Source organism: Scyliorhinus canicula, chromosome 4 (genome assembly GCF_902713615.1).
Source record: "Scyliorhinus canicula chromosome 4, sScyCan1.1, whole genome shotgun sequence".
Classification (NCBI taxonomy): Eukaryota; Metazoa; Chordata; class Chondrichthyes; order Carcharhiniformes; family Scyliorhinidae; genus Scyliorhinus; species Scyliorhinus canicula.
The window spans coordinates 232,167,081-232,188,718 of record NC_052149.1 but is presented as its reverse complement, the minus strand read 5'-3'; the positions used below and the strand labels follow the sequence as shown (position 1 = coordinate 232,188,718).

General features: G+C 46.2%; 1 protein-coding gene across 2 annotated transcripts in view; it reads left to right on the top strand.

Annotated features, from left to right (window-relative positions):
- The first annotated feature begins 327 nt into the window (after positions 1-327).
- The window catches only part of dctn4 (dynactin 4), a 37,437-nt gene continuing 16,126 nt past the window's right edge, over positions 328-21,638 (top strand). The window contains exons 1-10 of one of the 2 annotated variants that reach the window (XM_038796243.1): positions 328-501; positions 6,115-6,185; positions 7,392-7,570; positions 8,314-8,357; positions 9,789-9,896; positions 13,482-13,502; positions 14,761-14,834; positions 15,580-15,692; positions 17,146-17,255; positions 19,186-19,259. In XM_038796243.1, the coding sequence (XP_038652171.1) occupies positions 367-501; positions 6,115-6,185; positions 7,392-7,570; positions 8,314-8,357; positions 9,789-9,896; positions 13,482-13,502; positions 14,761-14,834; positions 15,580-15,692; positions 17,146-17,255; positions 19,186-19,259 (929 nt within the window). In that variant the 5' untranslated portion in view covers positions 328-366. The remainder of the gene's footprint in view (positions 502-6,114; positions 6,186-7,391; positions 7,571-8,313; positions 8,358-9,788; positions 9,897-13,481; positions 13,503-14,760; positions 14,835-15,579; positions 15,693-17,145; positions 17,256-19,185; positions 19,260-21,638) is intronic. The other variant, XM_038796244.1, reaches the window with a different exon arrangement.

The following is a 21,638-nucleotide window of genomic DNA, read 5'->3' as shown; positions in this document are numbered from 1 at the left end:
TTTTTCTCTTTGCTTATTACAATATATGGATTTTGAAAGGTTGTTGCGTTGTTTGCAAAATGTAAAATCCTGAGAAATATACTTAAATACAAAGAAATGCAAGCCAGTTGCTCTTTATACTGTCCAGCACTCCAACCTCACCATTCAGTGGACTGAATGGACCGCTGCAATCAATGGAACTTGCAAGTGGGCATGCTGGTTCTTGTGATGTCAGTCAGGATGACGTCAGTGCAGGGTGGCATGGCGGACGTCTTTACGTCATCGCGTCGACCACACGGCCGGCGAAGACGTCGGGAGCACGCACCGTGCTCACGTCACGGCCATGACCATGTGATCAGCTGACGTTGTTGACGTGTCCCCGGGAAGATGGCGTCGCTGCTGCAGCTGGAGCGGGTGGTTTATCTGGTGAATGGCGAGAGGAAGCTGCGGCTGCCGCTCTCGCAGCTCTACTTCTGCCGCTACTGCCACGAGCTGCGCTCGCTCGAGTGCGTCTCCCATGAAGTAGGTGCCGCCGCTTCCAGCCGACCGCGATTCATCTCAGCACAATGGCCGCCCGCCCAGCTGTCACTCACCCGTCTCCATGGCGACAGGGCGAGGCCAGGGCCGCCTGCAGCGGCCTGGGGAGCAAGGCCCGGGCCCCGGAGAGGCAGGCTGGGGAGCGGGGACTGGGTCCCCAGTGCTGGGCCGGGGTCCCCAGTGCTGGGCCGGGGCCGCCTGCAGCAGCCTGGGGAGCAAGGCCCGGGCCCCGGAGAGCAGGCTGGGGAGTGGGGCCTGGGTCCCCAGTGCTGGGCCGGGGTCCCCAGTGCTGGGCCGGGGCCGCCTGCAGCGGCCTGGGGAGCAAGGCCCGGGCCCCGGAGAGGCAGGCTGGGGAGCGGGGACTGGGCCCCCAGTGCTGGACCGGGGCCGCCTGCAGCAGCCTGGGGAGCAAGGCCCGGGCCCCGGAGAGCAGGCTGGGGAGTGGGGCCTGGGCCCCCAGGGCGGGGCCCGGGCCCCCAGGGCTGGGCCGGGGCCCGGGCCCCCAGTACTGGGCCGGGGCCGCCTGCAGCGGCTTGGGGAGCAAGGCCCGGGCCCTGGAGAGGCAGTCTGGGGAGCGGGGCCTGGGCCACAACTCGGGCAGACAGACAGGCTGGGGGAGCGACCGCCCCGTCTCTCAGACTCCATCACCCCCCCATCCCAGACTCCATCACATCCCCACCCCAGACTCCATCACCGTCCCCCAGACTTTGGATACCAAAGAACCAATATCATTCCATGCATTTATACAGAGGACCGGCAACAATATGTTTGGGTTAGATCAAGCCTTCAGGGCCTCCCAAAACAGGACAGTTTGTACACGGCAAGCTCCCACTAACTACAGTGATGAACAGCCGGGTAATCTTAATCTTTATTGTCACAAGTAGGATTTCATTAACACTGCAATGAAGTTACTGTGAAAATCCTCTTGTCGCCACACTCTGGCGCCTGTTCGGATACACAGGGAGAATTCAGAATGTCCAATTTATCCAACAAGCACATTTTTCGGGACTGGGAGGAAACCAGAGCACTTGGAGGAAACCCATGCAGACATGGGGAGAATGTGCAGACAGTGACACAAATTAGGAATTGAACCTGGGGCCCTGGTGCTGTGAAGCAACAGTGTCAATTACTGAGCTCTGCTTTAATAAAAACCTAGAAAATAGAAGGCCATTCGGTTGTTCGAGTCAGCTTCGGCATTCATTGTGATCATGGCTAATTATCAAGTTCAATACCCTGATCACACCTTTTCCACCCCCCACTCAATCCCTTTAACCCCAAGAGCTATATCTACTTCCTTCTTGAAATTACACAATGTTTGGTGTCAGCTACTTTCTGTGGTAGCAAATTCCACGGATTCACCACTCTGAGGAAATTTCTCCTTGCCTCAGTCCCCTTATCTTCAAACTATGACCCCTAGTTTTGGGCTCCCCCACCATTGGGAACATTCTTTCTAAATCTATCCTGTCTAATCCTGTTAAAAGTTTGTAAATTTCTGAGATACCCTTTCACTCCTCTACGCTCCAATAAATGTAATCTTATCCGAATTAGCCCCTCACATATGACAGTCCCACCATCCCAGGAATCAGCCTGGTAAACCTTTGCTGCACTCCCTCCATAGCGAGAATCTCCTTCCTCAGATAATGACACCAAAACTGCACACAATACCCCAGGTGTGACCTCACCAATGCCCTATACAATTGCAGTAAAACGTCCCATTCCTATACTCAAATCCTCATTATGAAGGTCAACATACCATTTGCCTTCTTTACTGTACTGCTTGCTTACGTTCAGTGACTGATGCATGAGGGCACCAAGGCCTCGCTGAGTATCCACCTCTCTTAATTTTCTCCAGTTCAAATAAAAATCTGACTTCCTATTTTTGTTATCAAAGTGGATAACCTCACACTTATCCGCATTATACTGCATGTGCCCACTCACTCAGCCTGTCCAAATCCCACTCAAGCATCTTTGCACCCTCCTTACAGCTCACCTTTTAGTGATATTGACTGAGGGATAAATATTGACCAGGGGAAAGCGCCAGGGTAAGCTTTCCACTCTTGGAAAATGCTATGGGATCTTTATGGCCAGCTGAGAAGGCACATAGGGTCTTGGTTTGACCTTTCATCTATAATGTGACTCCTCTTACGCTAAAGAGCATGAATTGGAAAACCCAAATGGTTTAGTATCAGTGCCAGCAAAGCACTTGACTGATTCATGACTCATCTTGACCTGGAATTGCCACAGATATTAGCAGGCAATGGAAGATGTAGAACAGCGTGATGCAGCGACCACAGAATAATCCAGTAGAAAATCATCTGATACTCCGTACACCAAAATTCAGGGGCCAAGTTTATATTTTTAAAAGGCAAAGTTTGGAGAGATGAAGGAAGAATTATAATAAATGGATTTTGTTAGTATTTAAAAGATTAATGCTGAGCAAATTAAATGGAAAACAAGCACTATTGATGATAAAGGCAGAAAAGAGGAGGCGGAGGAATGGATCCAGGATTGGACAGAAACAATTTAAAAAGAGTAATTGAAAGAGTTGAGACCGAGAAGGAAATTGTAGTTTCAGAACAAACTAACAGTAAAAAAATTCAACTCGTTGTGGCTGACACAAATCTGAAATTAAAACCGGAAATGTTAGAAAGACTCAGCAGGTTATGAAATGTCTGTGAGGAAAGAAACATTTACCTAATGTTTTGGGTCAATGACCGTTTGTTCGAAAATGAGATAATTCGGGTGGCTCCCCTGCACCCCTCACCCCCTCAGAATTAATGCAGAGGCTCCCTCCCATATTAACGTGCATTGGTTGGTCTGAGTGATATATTTCCATAAAGAAAAATGAAATATTTGAACCATTTCTGCTGAAAGTGTTGGTGAGAGGAAAATTAAGAGATTCATAAAATGGGTAACGGGGTTGGTAAGGGAAGAGGGAAAGATTTTCATCTGCCTCGTGAAACAGCATTACTAGCATTGGTTAGTGAGACAATGATGGGTATTACTGGTATCGTTTATTAAGGTAGTGATATGCATTACCAGTGCTGATTAGTGAGACTGACCTGCATTACTAGTACTGGTTAGAGAGACAGTGATGTGCATTTTTAGTAGTGGTTAGTGAGACAGTTACAGGCATTACTAATACTGGTTAATGAGACAGTGATGTGCATTACTAGTACCAGTTAGTGAGACAGTGACAGAAGTAACTAGTACTGGTTGGTGAGGTGGTAACAGGCATTACTAGTACTGATTAGTGAGATAAAGGTGTGCTTTACTAGTACTGGTTAATGAGACTGACTTGCATTACTAATACTGGTTAGTGAGACAGTAGACTTAATTGGCATTGGTTAATGAGATGGAGCCATTAGTAGTGCTGTTTATTAAGACAGTGATGTATATTAGTACTGGTTAGCGAGTCAGTGACAGGCATCAGTAGTACTGGTTAGTGAGGTGATGACGGGCGCTGGTTAATGTACCAGTGACAGGCATTACGAGTATTGGTTACTGAGAAAATGGGGGGCATTACTAGTACAGGTTAATAAGACAGACAGGCATTACTAGTACCAGTTAGTGAGGTGGTGACGGGCATTACTAGTACTGGTTAGTGAGGTGGTGACAGGAATTATTAGTACTAGTTTGTGAGGCAGTGACATGCATTACTAGTATTGATTAGTGAGACAGTGACGTGCATTAATATTACTGGTTAACGAGACGGTTACAGGCAGTATTAATACTGTTTAATGAGATAGCGACAGCATTACTAGAACTGGTTTGTGAGACAGTGACAAAGATTACTAATATTGCCTAAATCTCAATTGTCTTCGGAAGCTGTGCTGTAATGTTCCTAGTTCAGTCTCCCAGTCTTTGAGATCAGCCAATGGAACTGATGAGGTATTTTATGCCTGGTGTCAATATCTTAGAAGAGTAACTATTCTCAGCAGTCGAGTAAATTGTGCTGCCATTGGGTTTATTTAACCTACTGGTGCCAGCATATTTGGGCAAGTAAAATGACACGCCAGTTTGTATTGATGTTTAGCGTGCTCCTTATATAGATCATTCAATTTATCATACCTGTGCTGGCTCGTTGTGATCGAGGATGTAGGCTCTGAAGCTCAGTTCAAAGTAGAATAGGATGGCAAGATTGCCAAAGCTAAAGTCAGTGGCCTGGGAGGGAAGTGGAGTCACCATACGCAAGTTTCAGTCAAAGCCAAGTGGTTAACACATTCATTCAAAATGAAAGTCACTGAGAAAAGGGCTTTTTTTGTGAGTGAATGGACATTCACTGACTGGGGAGAAATGTGTAGGTGGTTCTCTGATTATTGATCCACCTGGCATTTGGAGGTTGACAAGATTAGCCTCCAGTGAGCAATCAAGGTGGCACCGGGAAGGGGGGAGAGAGAGAGAGAGAGCACAAATGACCAAGTTAACTGGGCTTGCTGTTCACTAGGGGACAGCAATGGATACTTTCAAAGACCCTTCCAAAGATGCTGTGAGAGGCACAGCAGACAGCCCACATGTCGCTGTCATACTGACTGCGACCCACATTAGTTCTGTTTTTGGTCAGCGGGTGATGAGTGAGCAAAATACTAAGAGTATCCAAGTCAAGCTACTCGCCCCTTTCCAATACACTCCCTCCTGCTGAGATTCCCAATTTGTATCATTATAAACACATGGTTTGGTTTTGGCAAATGCTATCCAGACTGCTCTCCCTGCTTCAGCAATTACTCCGGAATCCTGCCGCTCCTTGCCTTCGAATCTGCCACTGAGTAAAGGCTGACACCTTGCCTCAGAGTCAGGAGGCCACAGCTCAAATCCCAATCCAGACTTTGGGCATATAAAGTTAGTTGAGACTTCAGTACAGTGCTGAAGGCGTGCTGCGCTTTCAAAGGTCCCACCTTGCAGATGAGACCTTAAATCAAGGCCCCTCCAGCCCCCTCAACTGGGCAATATGACTTGATGGCACTATTCCAATGATCTGACCAATATTGACTTCCTCACCCAACTTCAGTAAGTAAAGTCATTTATCACTGCGTTGGCGAAGCTTTAATCACTACACCCAGCAGCTTTACCTTTGACTCATTGAGTATATTTTCATTTACACTCTGACTTGTCTTTGGGCGTTTTCCTGTGGAAATTGGGCTGTATAAATGCAAGTTGTTGCCTCACCTGTAAGTGCACGATCATGATTGAAAGGAAGGAGAACTTCCACAATCTCAGGATATCTTAAAGCACTTTGCAGCCAACTAAACACTTTGTTGCTGGTGTAAAGCAGGAAATACAGCAGCCCCGTTTGTGCAAAGCAAAGCCCCCCCAAGATGATTTGTTATTTTAGCCCTCAATGACCTCCAAACTATCTATATCTGCAGCCTTCTCTGACAGCGCAGCACTCGCTCAGTACTCGCCAGCCTAGATTTTGGGGTCAGGTCTGTGGAGTGAGGCTTGAACCCATGACTTGGGGACATTGCTACCCACTGAGTCACAGCTGTCACCATGTTTTCACAGGGCACCCTAATTTGTTAGTAAGTGGTTAGGTATTTGTGCAGTTTTAGCTGGTGTGGCTATTGTGCAGTTGCTGAAGGCCTACCTTGCTCTTTCCAGGTGGACTCCCATTACTGTCCAAGCTGTCTGGAGAACATGCCTTCAGCTGAAGCAAAACTCAAGAAGAACAGGTAAACTGCTTTATCTGTTGTCAAGGGTTCCAACTCCGTGAAAGTCATGTCTCTCTCAGTTCAGTTTATGTATGACTCCTTGTAAACTGCTGTTGTTACCACTGACCAGTTCCGTGCTTAAAGGCAGATTTAATGTATCGGATTATAGAAGTGCAGGTCAACTAAAATCTCTTTCATTGTGTGGAATTAATGCACTACTGAAATTCCTGAGTGAATCTCCTGGATTCAGTTGGCATTCCTCAGCTACTTGGGATGAGGTGACTGTTGGGGGTTTGCACATATCAACCATCTTGTGTGTTGTATTCTTTAATATTTCATGGTACAACTGCAAACCCCCCCCATTTCCTTTGTAGGCAGTCACTTCTATCAGGCATGCCTGTTGCATCACCCATCGCTGAGTTGGCGAGCTAGTTATCCAACAGCGCAGCACTTTGTGGCCTGGCCTGCTTTCCGCCACCCCCCCTCGCTCTTGTACACCATCGATCCAGAAATCAGGAGCAGGAGGTTCAGCTGCATTTTGTTTGACTTCCTAGCCCAGGGCACTGCAGTATCTTAACCACTTCAGTCACTGATATCACCTGTTTCACCATGGACCAAAGACTGTCTGGTGTGCATGGCCCAGCAATATCTGGGTTGCGTACTTGTTAGCTGAGTCATCGGAGGTACCAGATGCACATCGGCCTTAGTGCCAGGGTGTTAATGCAAGCATTTGTCCAATTTTCTGTGAAATTTCTATTGACTTTATTTCCATTGTTCTATCAGACAGTGAATTCCAGATCACTGAATTAAAAAAAAAAATCTCATCTCCCTCTCCGGTTCATTGGCTGATGGCATTCAAACCATATCCTCTGGTTATTGATCTTACTGCCAGTGAAAACAGTTCTTTCCTCTTGATCAGGACCACACATGATTTTGAGCACGTCCATTAACTCTTAACGTACTATTTCAAAGAGAAGAATCGCAGCTTTTTAAACACTGTCCTAATAACTATAAAGAAAAAAGAATGATATCCTCACACTCCTCTTTCTCTTCCCCCCCCCCCCCCCCCCCCCCCCCCCCCCCCAACACAACCACCACCACCAACATATATTCTTTACTGTGACTGAATTCCGGAATGACTGTGGTTTGGATATTTGCACAAATTGAATATTTACTTGAACGCTATGCCTGTTGTTTGCCGTTCACTTAATGGTTTGTGCTCTGCAGGTGCGCAAATTGTTTCGACTGCCCATGCTGCATGCATACACTCTCCACAAGAGCCACCAACATCCCAGCGCCTCTCCCCGATGATCCAGCGAAAACCACCATGAAGAAGGCTTATTACCTTGCCTGTGGCTTCTGCCGCTGGACTTCTAGAGATGTCAGCATGGCTGACAAATCTGTGGGTGAGTAATGCCAATTCAACTGACTGCGCGAGAGGCCATGATAGGGCTGCCATACAATTCTATTGTATTTCCAACCAGGAGAACTGCAAAGGGGACAGATGAAATACAATCTAGCCCTTGCTAACTGCATTCATTTACGGCTGCCTTTATTCTGGTGTAAGAATACAAATCCGGACCTGAAATAGAACTTGGCATTTCTTGCCCCTCGCCTCTTTAAAAATTGACTCTCTACCAGCCTCCTTACGAGTTTGGAACCAGTTTCGACAACATTTTAAGCTGGAGTTGGTGGCGTTAAGGGTGCCGGTATGTGGAAACCATAAATTTATTCCGAGGGGATTGGACTCATGGTCTGGGAGGATATAGAGATGTTCAGGGATTTATTCGTGGAGGGAGGCTTGCGAGGCTGGAGGAACTGGTGTTTCAACTTCAGGCGGGGGGGGGGGGGGGGGGGGGGGATGGGGGGATGGGTTCAGGTATTTACAAGTGGGGAACTTTGTTCAAAAGGAGCTTTCTACGGAGACTGGCGCCACCCCGATTTGGGCGTTGGAAGGGATTCTCCGTCCCATTGGCGATTACAATATCGGCAACGGGGAATCCCGCCCACTATTTAACTGCAATTTGTTTCAGCTGCTTGAGGTCAGCTTGAGACATGCTGCTGGCCATCCCCTCCCTATCCACCCTTTCTTTGCATTTCTGTGTTTGCAGCATTGTGTAATGTGTTAATCATATTCCTTCTCTTCCAGCCAGCGGAGGGTGGCAAGAACCAGAGAACACTCATACCCAGCGGGTACGTTTGGTGGTACAACCCTGCAGTAACAAATGAAGAACCCTATGACCGTAATGTTATATTCCCCTTTCGTATTGATATTGATTTTTTTAGATCCCTTAATTCTATTTGGTATCCCCTGAATAGTAAAACAAAGAAAAATTATAGCACAGGAACAGGGCCTTCAGCCCTCCAAGCCTGCGCCAATCCAGATCCTCTATCTAAAACTGTGGCCTATTTTCTAAGGTTCTGTATCCCTCTGCTCCCTGCCCATTCATGTATATGTCTAGATACATCTTAAATGACGCTATCGTGCCCGCGTCTACCACCTCTGCCGGCAATGCGCTCCAGGCACCCACCACCCTCTGCGTAAAGAACTTTCCACGCATATCTCCTTTACACTTTTTCTCCCTCACCTTGAACTCGTGATCCCTAGTAATTGAGTCCCCCACTCTGGGCTTGCGTCCACTGGGTTATTAGTCCAAGATTCTGTATTGGGGAGGCAGTGGCGTAGTGGTATTCTCACTGGATTAGTAATCCAGGCACCCAGGGTAATGCTCTGGGGACCTGGGTTCAAATCCCACCACGGCAGATGATGAAATTTGAATAAACCAAAAACAAATTCTGGAATTAAAAGTCTAATGATGATTGTCATAAAAACCTATCTGGTTCACTAATGTCCTTTAAGGAAGGCAATCTGCCGTCCTTACCTGGTCTGGCCTACACGTGACTCCAGATCAGTAAAGTGGTTGGCTCTTAAATGCCCCCTCAGCGTCAATTAGGGATGGGCAACAAATGCTGGCCCAGCCATCGATGCCCACATCCCATGAAGGAATTTTTGAAAGTCCAGTAACAACCATGATGTTACTGTGACAACTCTGGATGTTTCAATAAATGTCTGTTTATGCCGACACCCTATGGGCGGCACAGTAGCACAGTGGTTAGCACTGTTGCTTCACAGTGTCAGGCTCCCAGATTTGATTCCCTCTTGGGCCACTGCCTGTGAGGAGTCTGCATGTTCTCCCCGTGTCTGCGTGGGTTTCCTCCGGGTGCTCCGGTTTCCTCCCACAAGTCCCAAAAGACGTGTTTGTTAGGTGAATTAGACATTCTCCCTCGGTGTACCCGAACAGGCGCCGGAGTGTGGCGACTCGGGGATTTTCACAGTAACTTCATGTTGATGTAAGCCTACTTGTGACAATAAGGATTATTATTATTTGGTCCAAAATTCTCATTAACGTTTTGCAAATGAGAGCAAACTGGACAATGTTTACATTGGAGGTACTTTAGTTATGCAAAACTGAGCTAACTAAAGATTCTTCACTTATAAGTGTTGCCAATTCGGTCAGGGGAATTGAGTTGAAGGTGCAGGGAGTTGAAATGTCTGAGACTCCTCAGGGTGGACTGTAAATTGGACGTTTTCAGCTCTTATCTTTCTCCACTCTTTCCTCACAGATCAATAAATTGCTGGAGTATTACCACCAATTGGCACAGAGAGAGAAGATCGAACGTGATCGCAAGAAGCTGGTTAGACGCAGAAACTACATGCCGCTTGCCTTTTCTGTAAGTTCTCTGCAAAGGAATCCTGCATATCTGCTGTATTGGTGGAGGAAAGGGGAAGGCTACCATTGTCGCTTATGCTCTTTGGCCTTGATTCCATTAACCTCCCTGTTTGTGTCGGGAGATGTGGGACTTTGACATTGTGTCACTCTGACCTGAGCCGCTGCCTCATGGCTCTTCAGCTGGCCGGGAACCGCCCTCCGCTGCTTCCTTGCAGCCCACAAATCCTAGTGCAAAGCTTCACCGCCTTGATCCTTGGTTATTCAATGTCATTATCTGCCCTCTGCCAGTTCTAATTTATTCAAAGTGTTGCAGTCTACACTCTAACCTGCAAAAGCTACCGCTTGACTGGCTATCAGTGCTTCTGTGAAATCTAGGATCTCTCACACACGAGTGTGGTGAAATCGAGAACTCCTCCCCCAAAAGTCTTTAAATTTTCAAGACTGAGATGGGTTGATTTCTGTTATTAAGGGATATCAAGACATATGAAAAAAGGAGGGTAAAAAATGTATTTCCGGTCTGTCTTTGGCTTAACCAGACTGCTTGTCACATTTGGCTGTGAAATGAGCACATGTCCTCGTCATTACTAAGACCACCTATCCCCATCTCCTTAGTGTCGCCTCTGTACCATCACCCATGCCTTTGTCACCGCTAGACTGGACTATTCTGAGGCATTCTTGGCTGGATTTCCACATTCTATCCACAGAGACTTGAAGTAATCTAAAACTCTGCTGCCCATGTCATAACTCGCAGCAAGTCCTGTTCTCTAATCGCCCCTGTGCTCACTGACAGAATGGCTCCTAGTCCCTCCCGATGTCCCGAGGCGCGCTCCAAGATACTGCTCCTCTAATACTGGCCTTCTGAATGTGATTTTAAACACTCCACCTCTGGTGACTGTGCCTTCAGCTGCCCAGGCTCTTAAGCTCTGGAATTTTCTCCCTAAACATCTCTACCTCACTTTCTACATTTAAGCCACTACTTAAAATCTGCCCTTTTGACCAAGATTTTTCTAATGCTGCTATGAAGCACCTTGAGATATGCTATTCTTGTCCAAATCAGTCATAATCAAATTGAATGGTAGAATCATAGAATCCTGACAGTGCAGAAGAAGGCCACTCGACCCATCAAGTCTGCACCAACCCTCTGAAAGAGCATCCTACCAAGGCCTATGTTCCCGCCCTATGCTGTAACCCCATCTAACCTTTGGACATCAAGGGACAATTTAGCATGGCCAATCCACCTAACCGGCTGGATGGGCTGAATGGCTGATTTACTGGGCTTGCTTGATGCTTACCTCACAACCTCCTGGTTATGTGTGTTGGTTACTCATTCTCTGCTCCGTGGCCATCCCTTCAGCCTTGATGTCCTGGACTCCTCATAGGGACATTTGACTTTGGGGCATGAGTAAGCTATTGGGCCCTCCGAGCCTGCTCCTCTGCTCTCTGAGGAAGCAAATTCCACAGAGAGAAACAAAATTATCTTTATGTCCGTCTTAAAAGGGAGATAGATCTCTTATTCTTAAACCGCCCCCCCCCGCCCTGCCCTGCCCCAAGTTCTAGTCTCGCCCACAAGAGGAAACACCCTATTAAATCCCATCTGGATTGTGTGTTTCAATAAGGTCACCTCTCATTCTTCCACACTCCAATGAGTATAAATCCAATCTGTTCAGCCTTCCATAAGATAAGCCCTTGACGGGAATGAATTGAGTGAAGCTTCTGTGAGCTACTCTAACATATCAATATCTTTGTCATATAAGGAGACCAAAACTGTACAAAACTGTTCCAATATGATCTCACTGTACAGCTGCACTAATGTTTAGTGATTCAAGTACCAGGACTCCCAGATCCCTCTGTATGTCTAAGAGTTCTGCAATCTCTCTCCATTTAAATAGTGGACTGCTTTTGGAGAATCTACCTTGCTACCTCGCTTGCTGCTTTTCGAGGGACGTTGAGAAGTTTTGAGCTCACCCTCCACCATTTCACTTTCTCTTGTGTGTAAAGTCTGCCAGCATTCCTTTTCATATTTAAAGACTTAGAGACTTTTTACCCGAGTATTGTGCGATTGGTGTTAGTCAGCATTTTTAATGGTGAAATGATTCTGCAATGCAGTAACGCCGTAACATGGAAAGCTTGCTAAACTTCAGCTATATTAACAAATCCAAGGTAGAGGTAAGAGTTTTTAAAAAAAACTGAATTATGATTGGGAATGCACGGGCTGAAAGGATGGTGGAAGCAGATTCATTAACATTCGAAAAGGAATTGTACAACTGATTAAAAAGGAAAGTTTTTCAGTGCGATGGGAAAAGAATTTGGTGGACTGGAACTAATTTAATACTCTTTTAGAGAGTTGGCAAAGGTTCGATGGGCCAAATGGTATCCTGTCCTGCATAAAACCCAACTTGGTGAACTCGGGCTGTTTGTATTTAAACGGGAGATCTTGTGTAGGATATTTAACAGGATAGGGAAAGTAAACCTGAAATGGTACTTTTATCCTTATCCGGAGGGCAAGTGGGCCCAGGGTCAGGTCCTAAAGGGCAAGTTTAATACTAATTTGGGGGAAGTATTGCTTTACTCGGATGGTGAGCTATAGCTGGAGTGTGGAGCCAGGATTCTTGCTGGCATGGCATCATACAGGACTCCTTTTAAGAGGAGGGTAGGATCTCTGCAATTTATCAGGTGATGCAGGAGGGGGAGGAGGTGGAAGAGCTGAAAGCGAAGTGGGAGGAGGGAGTTGGGGGAGGAGATTGAGGAGGGGACGTGGGCGGACGCCCTGGGGAGGGTGAATTCCTCTTGCGCACGGCTTAGTCTAATCCAACTAACGGTGCTGCATAGGGTGTATATGACTGGGACCAGGCTGAGCCGGTTCTTTGGGGGAGAGGACTGGTGTGGCAGGTGTTCGGGGAGCTCAGCGAATCACACCCACATGTTCTGGGCGTGTCCGGCATTGGAGGGTTTCTGGAAGGGGTGGCGAGGACCTTGTCTAAGGTGGTTGGCTCCAGGGTGGAACTGGGCTGGGGGCTCGCTATTTTTGGGATAGCATCGGAGCCGGGAGTGCAGGAGGCGAGAGAGGCCGGTATCCTGGTCTTTGCGTCTCTAGTAGCCCGGCGCAGGATTCTTTTGCAGTGGAGGGACGCGAAGCCCCCGAGCCCGGAATCCTGGATCAGCGACATGGCCGGGTTCATTAAACTGGAGAGGATCAAGTTTGCCCTGAGGGGGTCGGTGCAAGGGTTCTTCCAGCGATGGCAGCCTTTTCCTGATTTCCTGGCGGAGCATTAGAGGGTGGTCAATCTCAGCAGCAACCGGGGGGGGGGGGGGTTACGGGGGTTTGTTCTCATGGTTTTATCCTTATTTCTTTTTCTTGTTAATTTATTGTTTTCGTATTGGAGGGGATGGGTTACTGTTTTTCTTTGTTGTGATAAAATTTGTTGTTGAAAAATTTGAATAAAAATTATTTAAAAAAAAAAGATGAAGGACCCCCATCAGGACCGCCTGATCAACTTTGTTTGTTTAGGTTGGATATGTTAATTGCACTAACTGCTGAATGATTCTTTTTCTTTGTCTCAATACTGCTGCTGCTCCGCATGTTCAGACACATACTATACACGTGGTGGTGAGTTAGTTACTGTGTTCAGTTACCCTCTGTTGCTGTGTCATACATTTGGAATCCATATCAACGTATCCAGCATTTTACTGGGGTTGGGGAGCGGGAGGGATTGTTGGCGCTTACACCTGTGGAAGAAAGTCAAACCCATTTAAAGTTCGAGCAATCTTTAGAAGCAGTGCTCTGGAGGAGGTGGGGGAGTGAATTGTTATTTTTTATAAATTTTGTTTCCAGAAGAGTTTGAATACCTTATAAATTATATTGGGTTTGGAATTGTCATGATTTTATTGGTTTGTGATATTGCGGTAGACTTTGGTGACTAGTGTTACCAATCTATAGAATCTCTTTTGTATGAGATTCTGAGGGGACTTGACAGGGGGGGTTACTGAGAGGATGTTTCCCCCTGTGGGATAGACTAGAAGTGAGAGACAGTTTGAAAATAATGAGTCGCTCACTTAAAACAGAGATGAGGACATCTTGTTTCTGAGGGTTACGATTCTTTGGAACTCTCTTCCTTGAAGAGCGTTGGAGGCAGGGTCATTGAATATTTCAAGGCCAAAGTAGATAGATTCTTGATTAACAAGGGCATCAAAGGTTACTGGGGGTAGGTGGGAAGGTGGAGTTGAGGCCACAATCAGATAAATCATGATCCTAATGAGTGGTGGAGCAGGCTGAAGGGGCCGAATGGCCTACTCCTAGTTCACATGTCTGTGTATATGACATGTGATCTGCATTTGTGTATAGATAATGTGCATGTGCCATATGTAATCTGTCACATACGTGTGTTTATCATCAATACATGGGTACATATAAACAATGTCTATGCATATCATTAAGAAGTGTCTGAATGTGCTTCAATCCTCTCTTAATGTTTTGGTAATCAGTATGCCAAAGGAAAATAGAGTTCATGCTAATTTACCTACTGTGTAGTGACGTACAGTGAGTGTTAGAAACTCAAACTGTGGGAGATTCCCACTGGTATCATTTTTTTTTTGTCCTTTCAAATGAAATTGGGCTGGAGGACATTATCTGAAAAGCTGGTGAGCACAATTGTTCAAAATAATCGTGGAGTAAAAGGCTGATTGTGTCCTCGTATTGCTGCTGCTTCTCTGTTTAAGTGGACGTTTCATACACCCTCTGTAATGCTTTATTCTGACACTCAATACATTTCATTTGATCATTCACTATTCTAAGCTCCATGCCACAACCTTGCAATTGATGTTTCTTCTGAGGGAAGCCTGTGAAATCTTGGTGCATTTTATTTCAGGACAAGTACGGCCTTGGCACAAGACTGCAGCGACAGAGATCCGGGGCACCTATCATTACCCTTGCTGGGTCGACGTAAGTAACTTACTGCACTTGACGTAGCTGCTGGGATTTCTCGGGGGGGCTGGTGGAGGTGATGAGGGTAGCGCCTTGCTGTACTCAGTGTCTTTCAGCGTTCTTGGTTCTTGCTGCAGGAGCTGTTACCTCTTGGGACTAAACAGAGTGTTAAGCTGCTGGTGCGATGTTTGATTCTGCAGAGCGAGTTAGGCCCTGGGTTTGCACCCAGCCCCTATTAGACTATAAGATGCAGGAGCAGAAGTAGGCCCACTGAGTCAACTCCGCCATTCGATGAGATCATGTCTCCAGTATCCCACCTTATTGATTCCTTCACTGATTAAAAATCTGTATCTCAGCCTTGAACATACTTACTGACTGACTGGTTAATGCTAGCTAGAAAGCAGCAGGAGGCTGCAGTTGATTCCCAACCCCTCACCAAGGAATCTGGGGGCCAAGAGAGAAGGGACAATAACCATCTGATGATCGCTGTCCAGTGATGCCCTCCCTGTATTGTGCCCATGAGGCCATATCTGGGTTGCCATTATGCCACCATAGTCAAATATTTTGCTGACCGGCTTGCATTATAAATGGTCATTTGGGACAAGTGGAAAAAGTAACCCTGGATCTTTACCCAAGATCTTTGGTCCTTCCTATCTCTACTAGCCCTATGCTGAGCACAGAGCCTTCAGCATAGGAGGCAATTAAATTTGGCTGCTGTCGTGTACTGGGTATCTTGTTTATGTGTAATCTTTCTGCCTTACAGGCTGAAAGAAGCAGAGGATCACAAAGAAATAAAAATCGAGCCTGCCCAGCCATTAGAGGAAGTGGAGCCGCTGCCAGATGATTATTACACTAGAGCCCTAAATCTGCCTGAGGGTAATGATCAAGCCAAGTTTTGACAAATACACTATGTACTGAATTTGGAATTCAATAATAACCTGACTGGCTGTGTAACTAACTTTTAATGGAAGAACATTAATATTCATTCTGATGATCGCATGCTTGCAGACAGATGATTGTGGTACAAAGATCTGGCCAAAATCCACTGAGGTTCCCATCTGATAGTAATCCATGAATTCTGAGTTCTTATACTGTCCTGCTGTCCAAGTGCACTGCAAGATATTTAGGAGTTTTGGTGATGTACCACTGTTCTGTTGCTAGACACTGGCAAGAATCAGTGCCTTTAGAATGGGGAATCATTCATTGTTGTATGTACTGTGTCCTAGAAAACCCAGAGTCCTCCATTTGTAAGAATGCAGCAGGTTTGTGCATTGCAAAGATCGCACAGTCAGCAGTGAGGTGAATGGCCAGTTAGTTGAGTTTCTTTTACCTATTCTTGGTTGAGGGAGAACTCTTAATCCTGTCATCTTTAATCTCCATTGGGAAAGCACAGAACAGGCAGCTTTTTAAAAATGTAATTGCAGAATGTGGGTGTCGCTGGCTAGGCTAGCATTTATTGTCCATCCCAGATCCTTTGAGAATGTGGTGGGGAGCTGCCTTCTTGAACCGCTGCAGTCTGTGTGGTGTCGGTACACCCACTGTGCTGTTAATAATAATAATCGCTTATTGTCACAAGTAGCCCCATGTCTTTTGAGGGGCTGGTTCAGCACAGTGGGCTAAACAGCTGGCTTGTAATACAGGACAATGCCAGCAGCGCGGATTCAATTCCCGTACCAGTCTCCCCGAACAGGCACCGGAATGTGGTGACTCGGGGGCTTTTCACAGTAACTTCATTGAAGCCTACTCGTGACAATAAGCGATTATTATTATTATTAGTCGCCACATTCCAGCGCCTGTTCGGGAGGCCGGTACGGGAATTGAACCCGCACTGCTGGCATTGATCTGCATTACAAGCCAGCTGTTTAGCCCACTGTGCTAAACCAGCCCCTTGGTGAATTCCCGTGGTGTGTCTTGTAGATGGTACACACGGCTGCCACTGTGCGTCAGTGGTGGAGGGAGTGAATGTTTGTGGAAGGCATTACCCTTAGGCCAGCAGCTGATGATATGCTGCTCTCGCACAGAACTGCAGTGCAATGTCAGCCCATGAATGGACTCAGAACCAGTTTTTATTACGTGCCTGAGAGTGTAGCGTCATGGCTGTCAAAAAATATTGGATGAGCATCTGAAGGGAAATAATTTGCAGGGCTATGGGGGGAAAGGCCAGGGAGTGGGACTGGCTGAGTCGCTCTTTCAAAGAGTTAGCAAGGACTCAACAGGCTGAATGATCGCTACCTGAGCTGTAATCATTCTGTCACTCTAAGTACTGAGTGAGTGAATAGGGCTGGTGAAATATTCTATTAATCTGTCTCTCTGTTTTTAATCTGTGCAGTGACCACCCTTCACCAGCGACTGCTGCAACCAGACTTCCAGCCAATCTCTGCTTCCCAGTTGTACCCAAAGCACAAGCATCTCTTGATAAAGCGCTCGCTACGTTGCCGGGTAGGTCCGCTGGGGGACTAGGGGCCTGTGGGGCGAGCAGGTGAATTATTTATTATGCGACAGGAGGGGGTGGGTATGAACATTTTGAAGGACATAACATAATCGGAGCAGGTTTACGTCTGCTCTAAAAAGGTCAGTGTTGATCTCGCACAACTTCTCTTTCTCGTCCTCTTCTCAAATCTGTTCATTATTTTAAGTGTCCAAAAATCTATGGACCTCACTCTGATATTTACTCAACAACTGAGCATTCATGGCCTTTCTGGGGTAGAGATTTTCAAAGATTCACACTCCTTGCATGACTCTTTATCCAGTGACGTGAGGCTAGATGCAGAGGGATGGCAGCAGGCTCGTATGGAAAGTATATGCCAGCATCAACTGCTTGGACCAAATGTTTTGCTTATGTCCAGTCCATTCCAAGTAAAGAAGAAAGTTTAATAGGGTGGAGGGAAGGAGCAATTAAATGACAAAAGGGTTACTGGTGGAAGGCAAGCATGTTGAGTAACGTTTGGGTGCAGAGAGCTGTAAACATTGGCGAGAAGGCCACAGCTTCTACATGTTAGACATTCCCGACAGAGAGAGGACCTTCAGGATACTTTAGACAGCACAACACTGAGGCTGTGCAGAGCTCCCGGCACTCTTCCCTCCGTGATGTACCTCAAACCCAACCTCAGACGTATGACTCCAGCTACCCCAATGGGATTTTATTCCCTTCCAATCCTCCCATCGGTATTGTCTCCCAGAGCAAGGTTGCTGAGCTGCCTGCCTGCTGTGGTACTGGCTTCAACTTGACCTAACTCTTCCTGTTATACCGCCCCTTAAACTGGGCTTGGGGGAAGTAAATAGAGAGACTTTAATCCAACAATTGGTCTAAGGGAGAGGGGATGCAATTCACCAGCAGCAACTTCTGGTCCCTACACAGCAGACATGGGACTCGGTGAATATGTATTTGAAGGTTTGGGGGGGGGGGGGGGGGGGGGGGGTGGCTTATTGTGGTTGTTGTGGAGGAAGGGGCTGAAAGGTCTAAAGCAGTTGTCTGGAGAGGATGGAATTGATGCTCCGTCAGTGGAAGCCAGCAAGGTACCAAAATCCCCCTACACTTGACTAAAGTAGTTTTGTCAGGGTGGGTGTGGGGGGAGGTCGGTGGAAAGCATGGCAGCGTTACGATGCTGCTTGGGACTCCAATACCACTTGATTCCCTTCTCATTTAAACTATCAAGGCCTTTTCTGTGGCAGATGCTGACTCACTTTTTTCTCTGGTCAAAGAGTCACGGGCGCCTCCCCGGGCAGCTGCAGAATTGTGAAAGGGTGACAAGGGTAGAAGTGAACTGAGTGACAATGAGGAAGCCAATGACATTTTCTCAGCTTCAACTCTCCTTGAACTAGTTGAAGGCAGATAATGTACAATCAGCAGTGGTTGTGTTTATTTTGCCGTTAACATTTAAAAAAAAAAAGCTAATAGCAAAGGCTGCTCAGTAAACCCTGTTGGAATATGAAGCATGTTGAGAATGAAGATGGTGAAAGTTCTGCTCATTGCGGCCACAGTGACGTGCTTGATTCTGGAAATTCTTCTACCAAACTTCAAAATTTCCAGAAGGTGACTTCAGCAGATGTGTTTCAGATTGTTGAGCAGGCAAGGGGTTAACTCGCAGAGCAACCTAATCTTTTACGCATTGCATCCATATGAGTTCAGGCAGCTCTAAAACAGGCCTTCCTGAAGAGCAGGTTGGGGGATTCTCCTGTCTTTCCAAAGTTCCTCAACAATCATCGTTTAAAATACGATTGCTAATTGCGTGTGAGGGGTGTCCGTCCAGAACTATAAGATATAACTTTTAAAACGGGATGATTGTTGGTCTTGGAGATTTTGTTTGCAAATCATGGGTTTGATTGTGTTTTTTTTCCCTCCTTGCCTCTATCACCCTGACCATTGCAGAAATGTGAACACAACTTGAGCAAGCCCGAGTTTAACCCGACCTCCATCAAGTTCAAGATCCAGCTGGTCGCTGTGTGAGTATATGGCTCTTCATGCTGAGACTTGGCTTTCGATTCCATGCTGTGCTCTTCATTGGTGGGAAGAGGAAGTCTGGCCTTACAGATTGGAATTAAAAACTCATGGTCTTGTGTATTGTACAAGTTAGATCAAAACTACAACACAGAAATTGTGCTTTTTAGCTCCCACGAGGGGTAGTCCTAATCCCGTGGGCCCATCCTGTTCCAACATTCTTTCTCTCCCCCCTCTCCATCCCGCTACTCTCCCTTTTAACCTATTAGTAAATGATGCCATGGTTTCTGATTCATTCCCCAAATCTCCATGGACAAGTTTTTTTTTGCTGTCTTTGAGCTAAATCTGTCATTCAATCTTAACATCTGTCTTATTCTAAAACCCCTTCACTCATCTGCCACTATCTACATTGTCCTATCTTTTTGTAATTTTTTATATTTCTCAAGTCTAAAATGGTTGTTTAATTTTTTTAATCCCGATAATAATCTTTATTGTCACAAGTTGGTTTACATCAACACTGCAATGAAGTTACTGTGGAAATCCCCTAGTCGCCACATTCCGGCACCTGTTCGGGTACACTTGAGGGAGAATTCAGAATGTTCAGAGCACCCGGAGGAAAACCACACCGACACGGGGAGAACGTGCAGACTCCGCACAGATAGTGACCCAAGCCTGGAATTGAACCTGGGACCCTGGAGCTGTGAAGCAGCAGTGCTAACCACTGTGCTACCGTGCCGCCCTCCTTTACAGGATGTGGGTATCGCTGACTAGGCCAGTATTTGTCGCCCACCCCTAATTGCCTGGAAACCTTTTAAACAAAGGAAAAAAATTCCATATTTATTTAGTGACTCGTTGGACCCAACAGGAATATTCCTGAGATCTTTGCATAGGACTTGTGAAATGCAATCAAAATATTGAACAAAACATTGGATTCAGGGCATTGAGATCAATGAGTCGTCAGTTGGGTTTGCTTTGGGTGGGGTTTGTTTAGCTTTTTGCATGTTTTAAACAACCTCTAGTTTAAATGCTGTGTAAAAAGAAAAGATTTCTACAGAAGCTTTCGCAATCTCAGGATGTGTCGAAGGGTTTCAGTTCCGAGAAAGAACCATATTGGACTTGAAACGTTAACTCTTCCTCTCTTCACGGCTGCTGCAGAGTTTTTCCAACGCTTTGTTTTCATTTCAGATCTTCAGCCTCTGTAGTATTTTGGTTTTAATTTGTCCCAGAAGGGTTTTACTGCCAGCGAAATACTTAGAAAGTGTAGGTGTTGTTGTCATTTATGGTAGATGAGAACAAGCATGGATTGAGAATGGTTTGAATTTAGCCAACTGTGTGCAGTTTTCTACTCCAAATGGTAATGCTATATTGAGCCTCGGATTGGAATCTGAGCTCTTTTACTGTGAGTGTGCAGTGAAAAGGAATTGTAGCTGTTCTGAGCCATCTCATTGCAGCATTTAACTTTGTTTGATCTTTGAGGAGGTAACAAACAAGTTAGACAAAGGAGAACCAGTGGACGTGATTTATTTAGATTTCGAGAAGGCCTTTGGCAAGGTGCCGCATGGGTGACTGTTAAATAAGTTAAGAGCTCATGGTGTTCAGGGTAAGATCCTGGCATGGATAGAGGATTGGCTGACTGGCAGAAGGCAGAGAGTGGGGATAAAGGGGTCTTTTGCAGGATGGCAACCGGTGACTAGTGGTGTGCCTCAGGGGTCTGTGCTGGGACCGCAATCTTTTACAATATACATTAATGATCTGGAAGAAAGTACTGAAGGCACTGTTGCTAAGTTTGCAGATGATACAAAGATCTGTAGAGGGACAGGTAGTATTGAGGAAGCAAGGGAGCTGCAGAAGGACATAGACAAACTAGGAGAGTGGGCAATGAAGTGGCAAATGAAATACAATGTGGAAAAGTGTGAGGTTATGCACTTTGGAAGGAGGAATCTAGGCACAGACTATTTTCTAAATGGGGAAATGCTTTGGAAAGCAGAAGCACAAAGGGATTGGAAGTCCTTGTTCACGATTCTCTTAAGGTTAACGTGCAAGTTCAGTCGGCAGTTAAGAAGGCAAATGCAATGTTAGCATTCATGTCGAGGGCTAGAATACAAGACCAGGGATGTACTTCTGAGGCTGTATAAGGCTCTGGTCAGACCCCATTTGGAGTATTGTGAGCAGTTTTGGGCCCCGTATTTAAGGAAGGATGTGTTGGCCTTGGAAAGGGTCCAGAGGAGGTTCACAAGAATGATCCCTGGAATGAAGAACTTGTCGTATGAGGAACGTTTGAGGACTCTGGGTCTGTAGTCGTTGGAGTTTAGAAGGATGAGGGGATTTTATTGAAACGTACAAAATACTGCGAGGCCTGGATAGAGTGGACATGGAGAGGATGT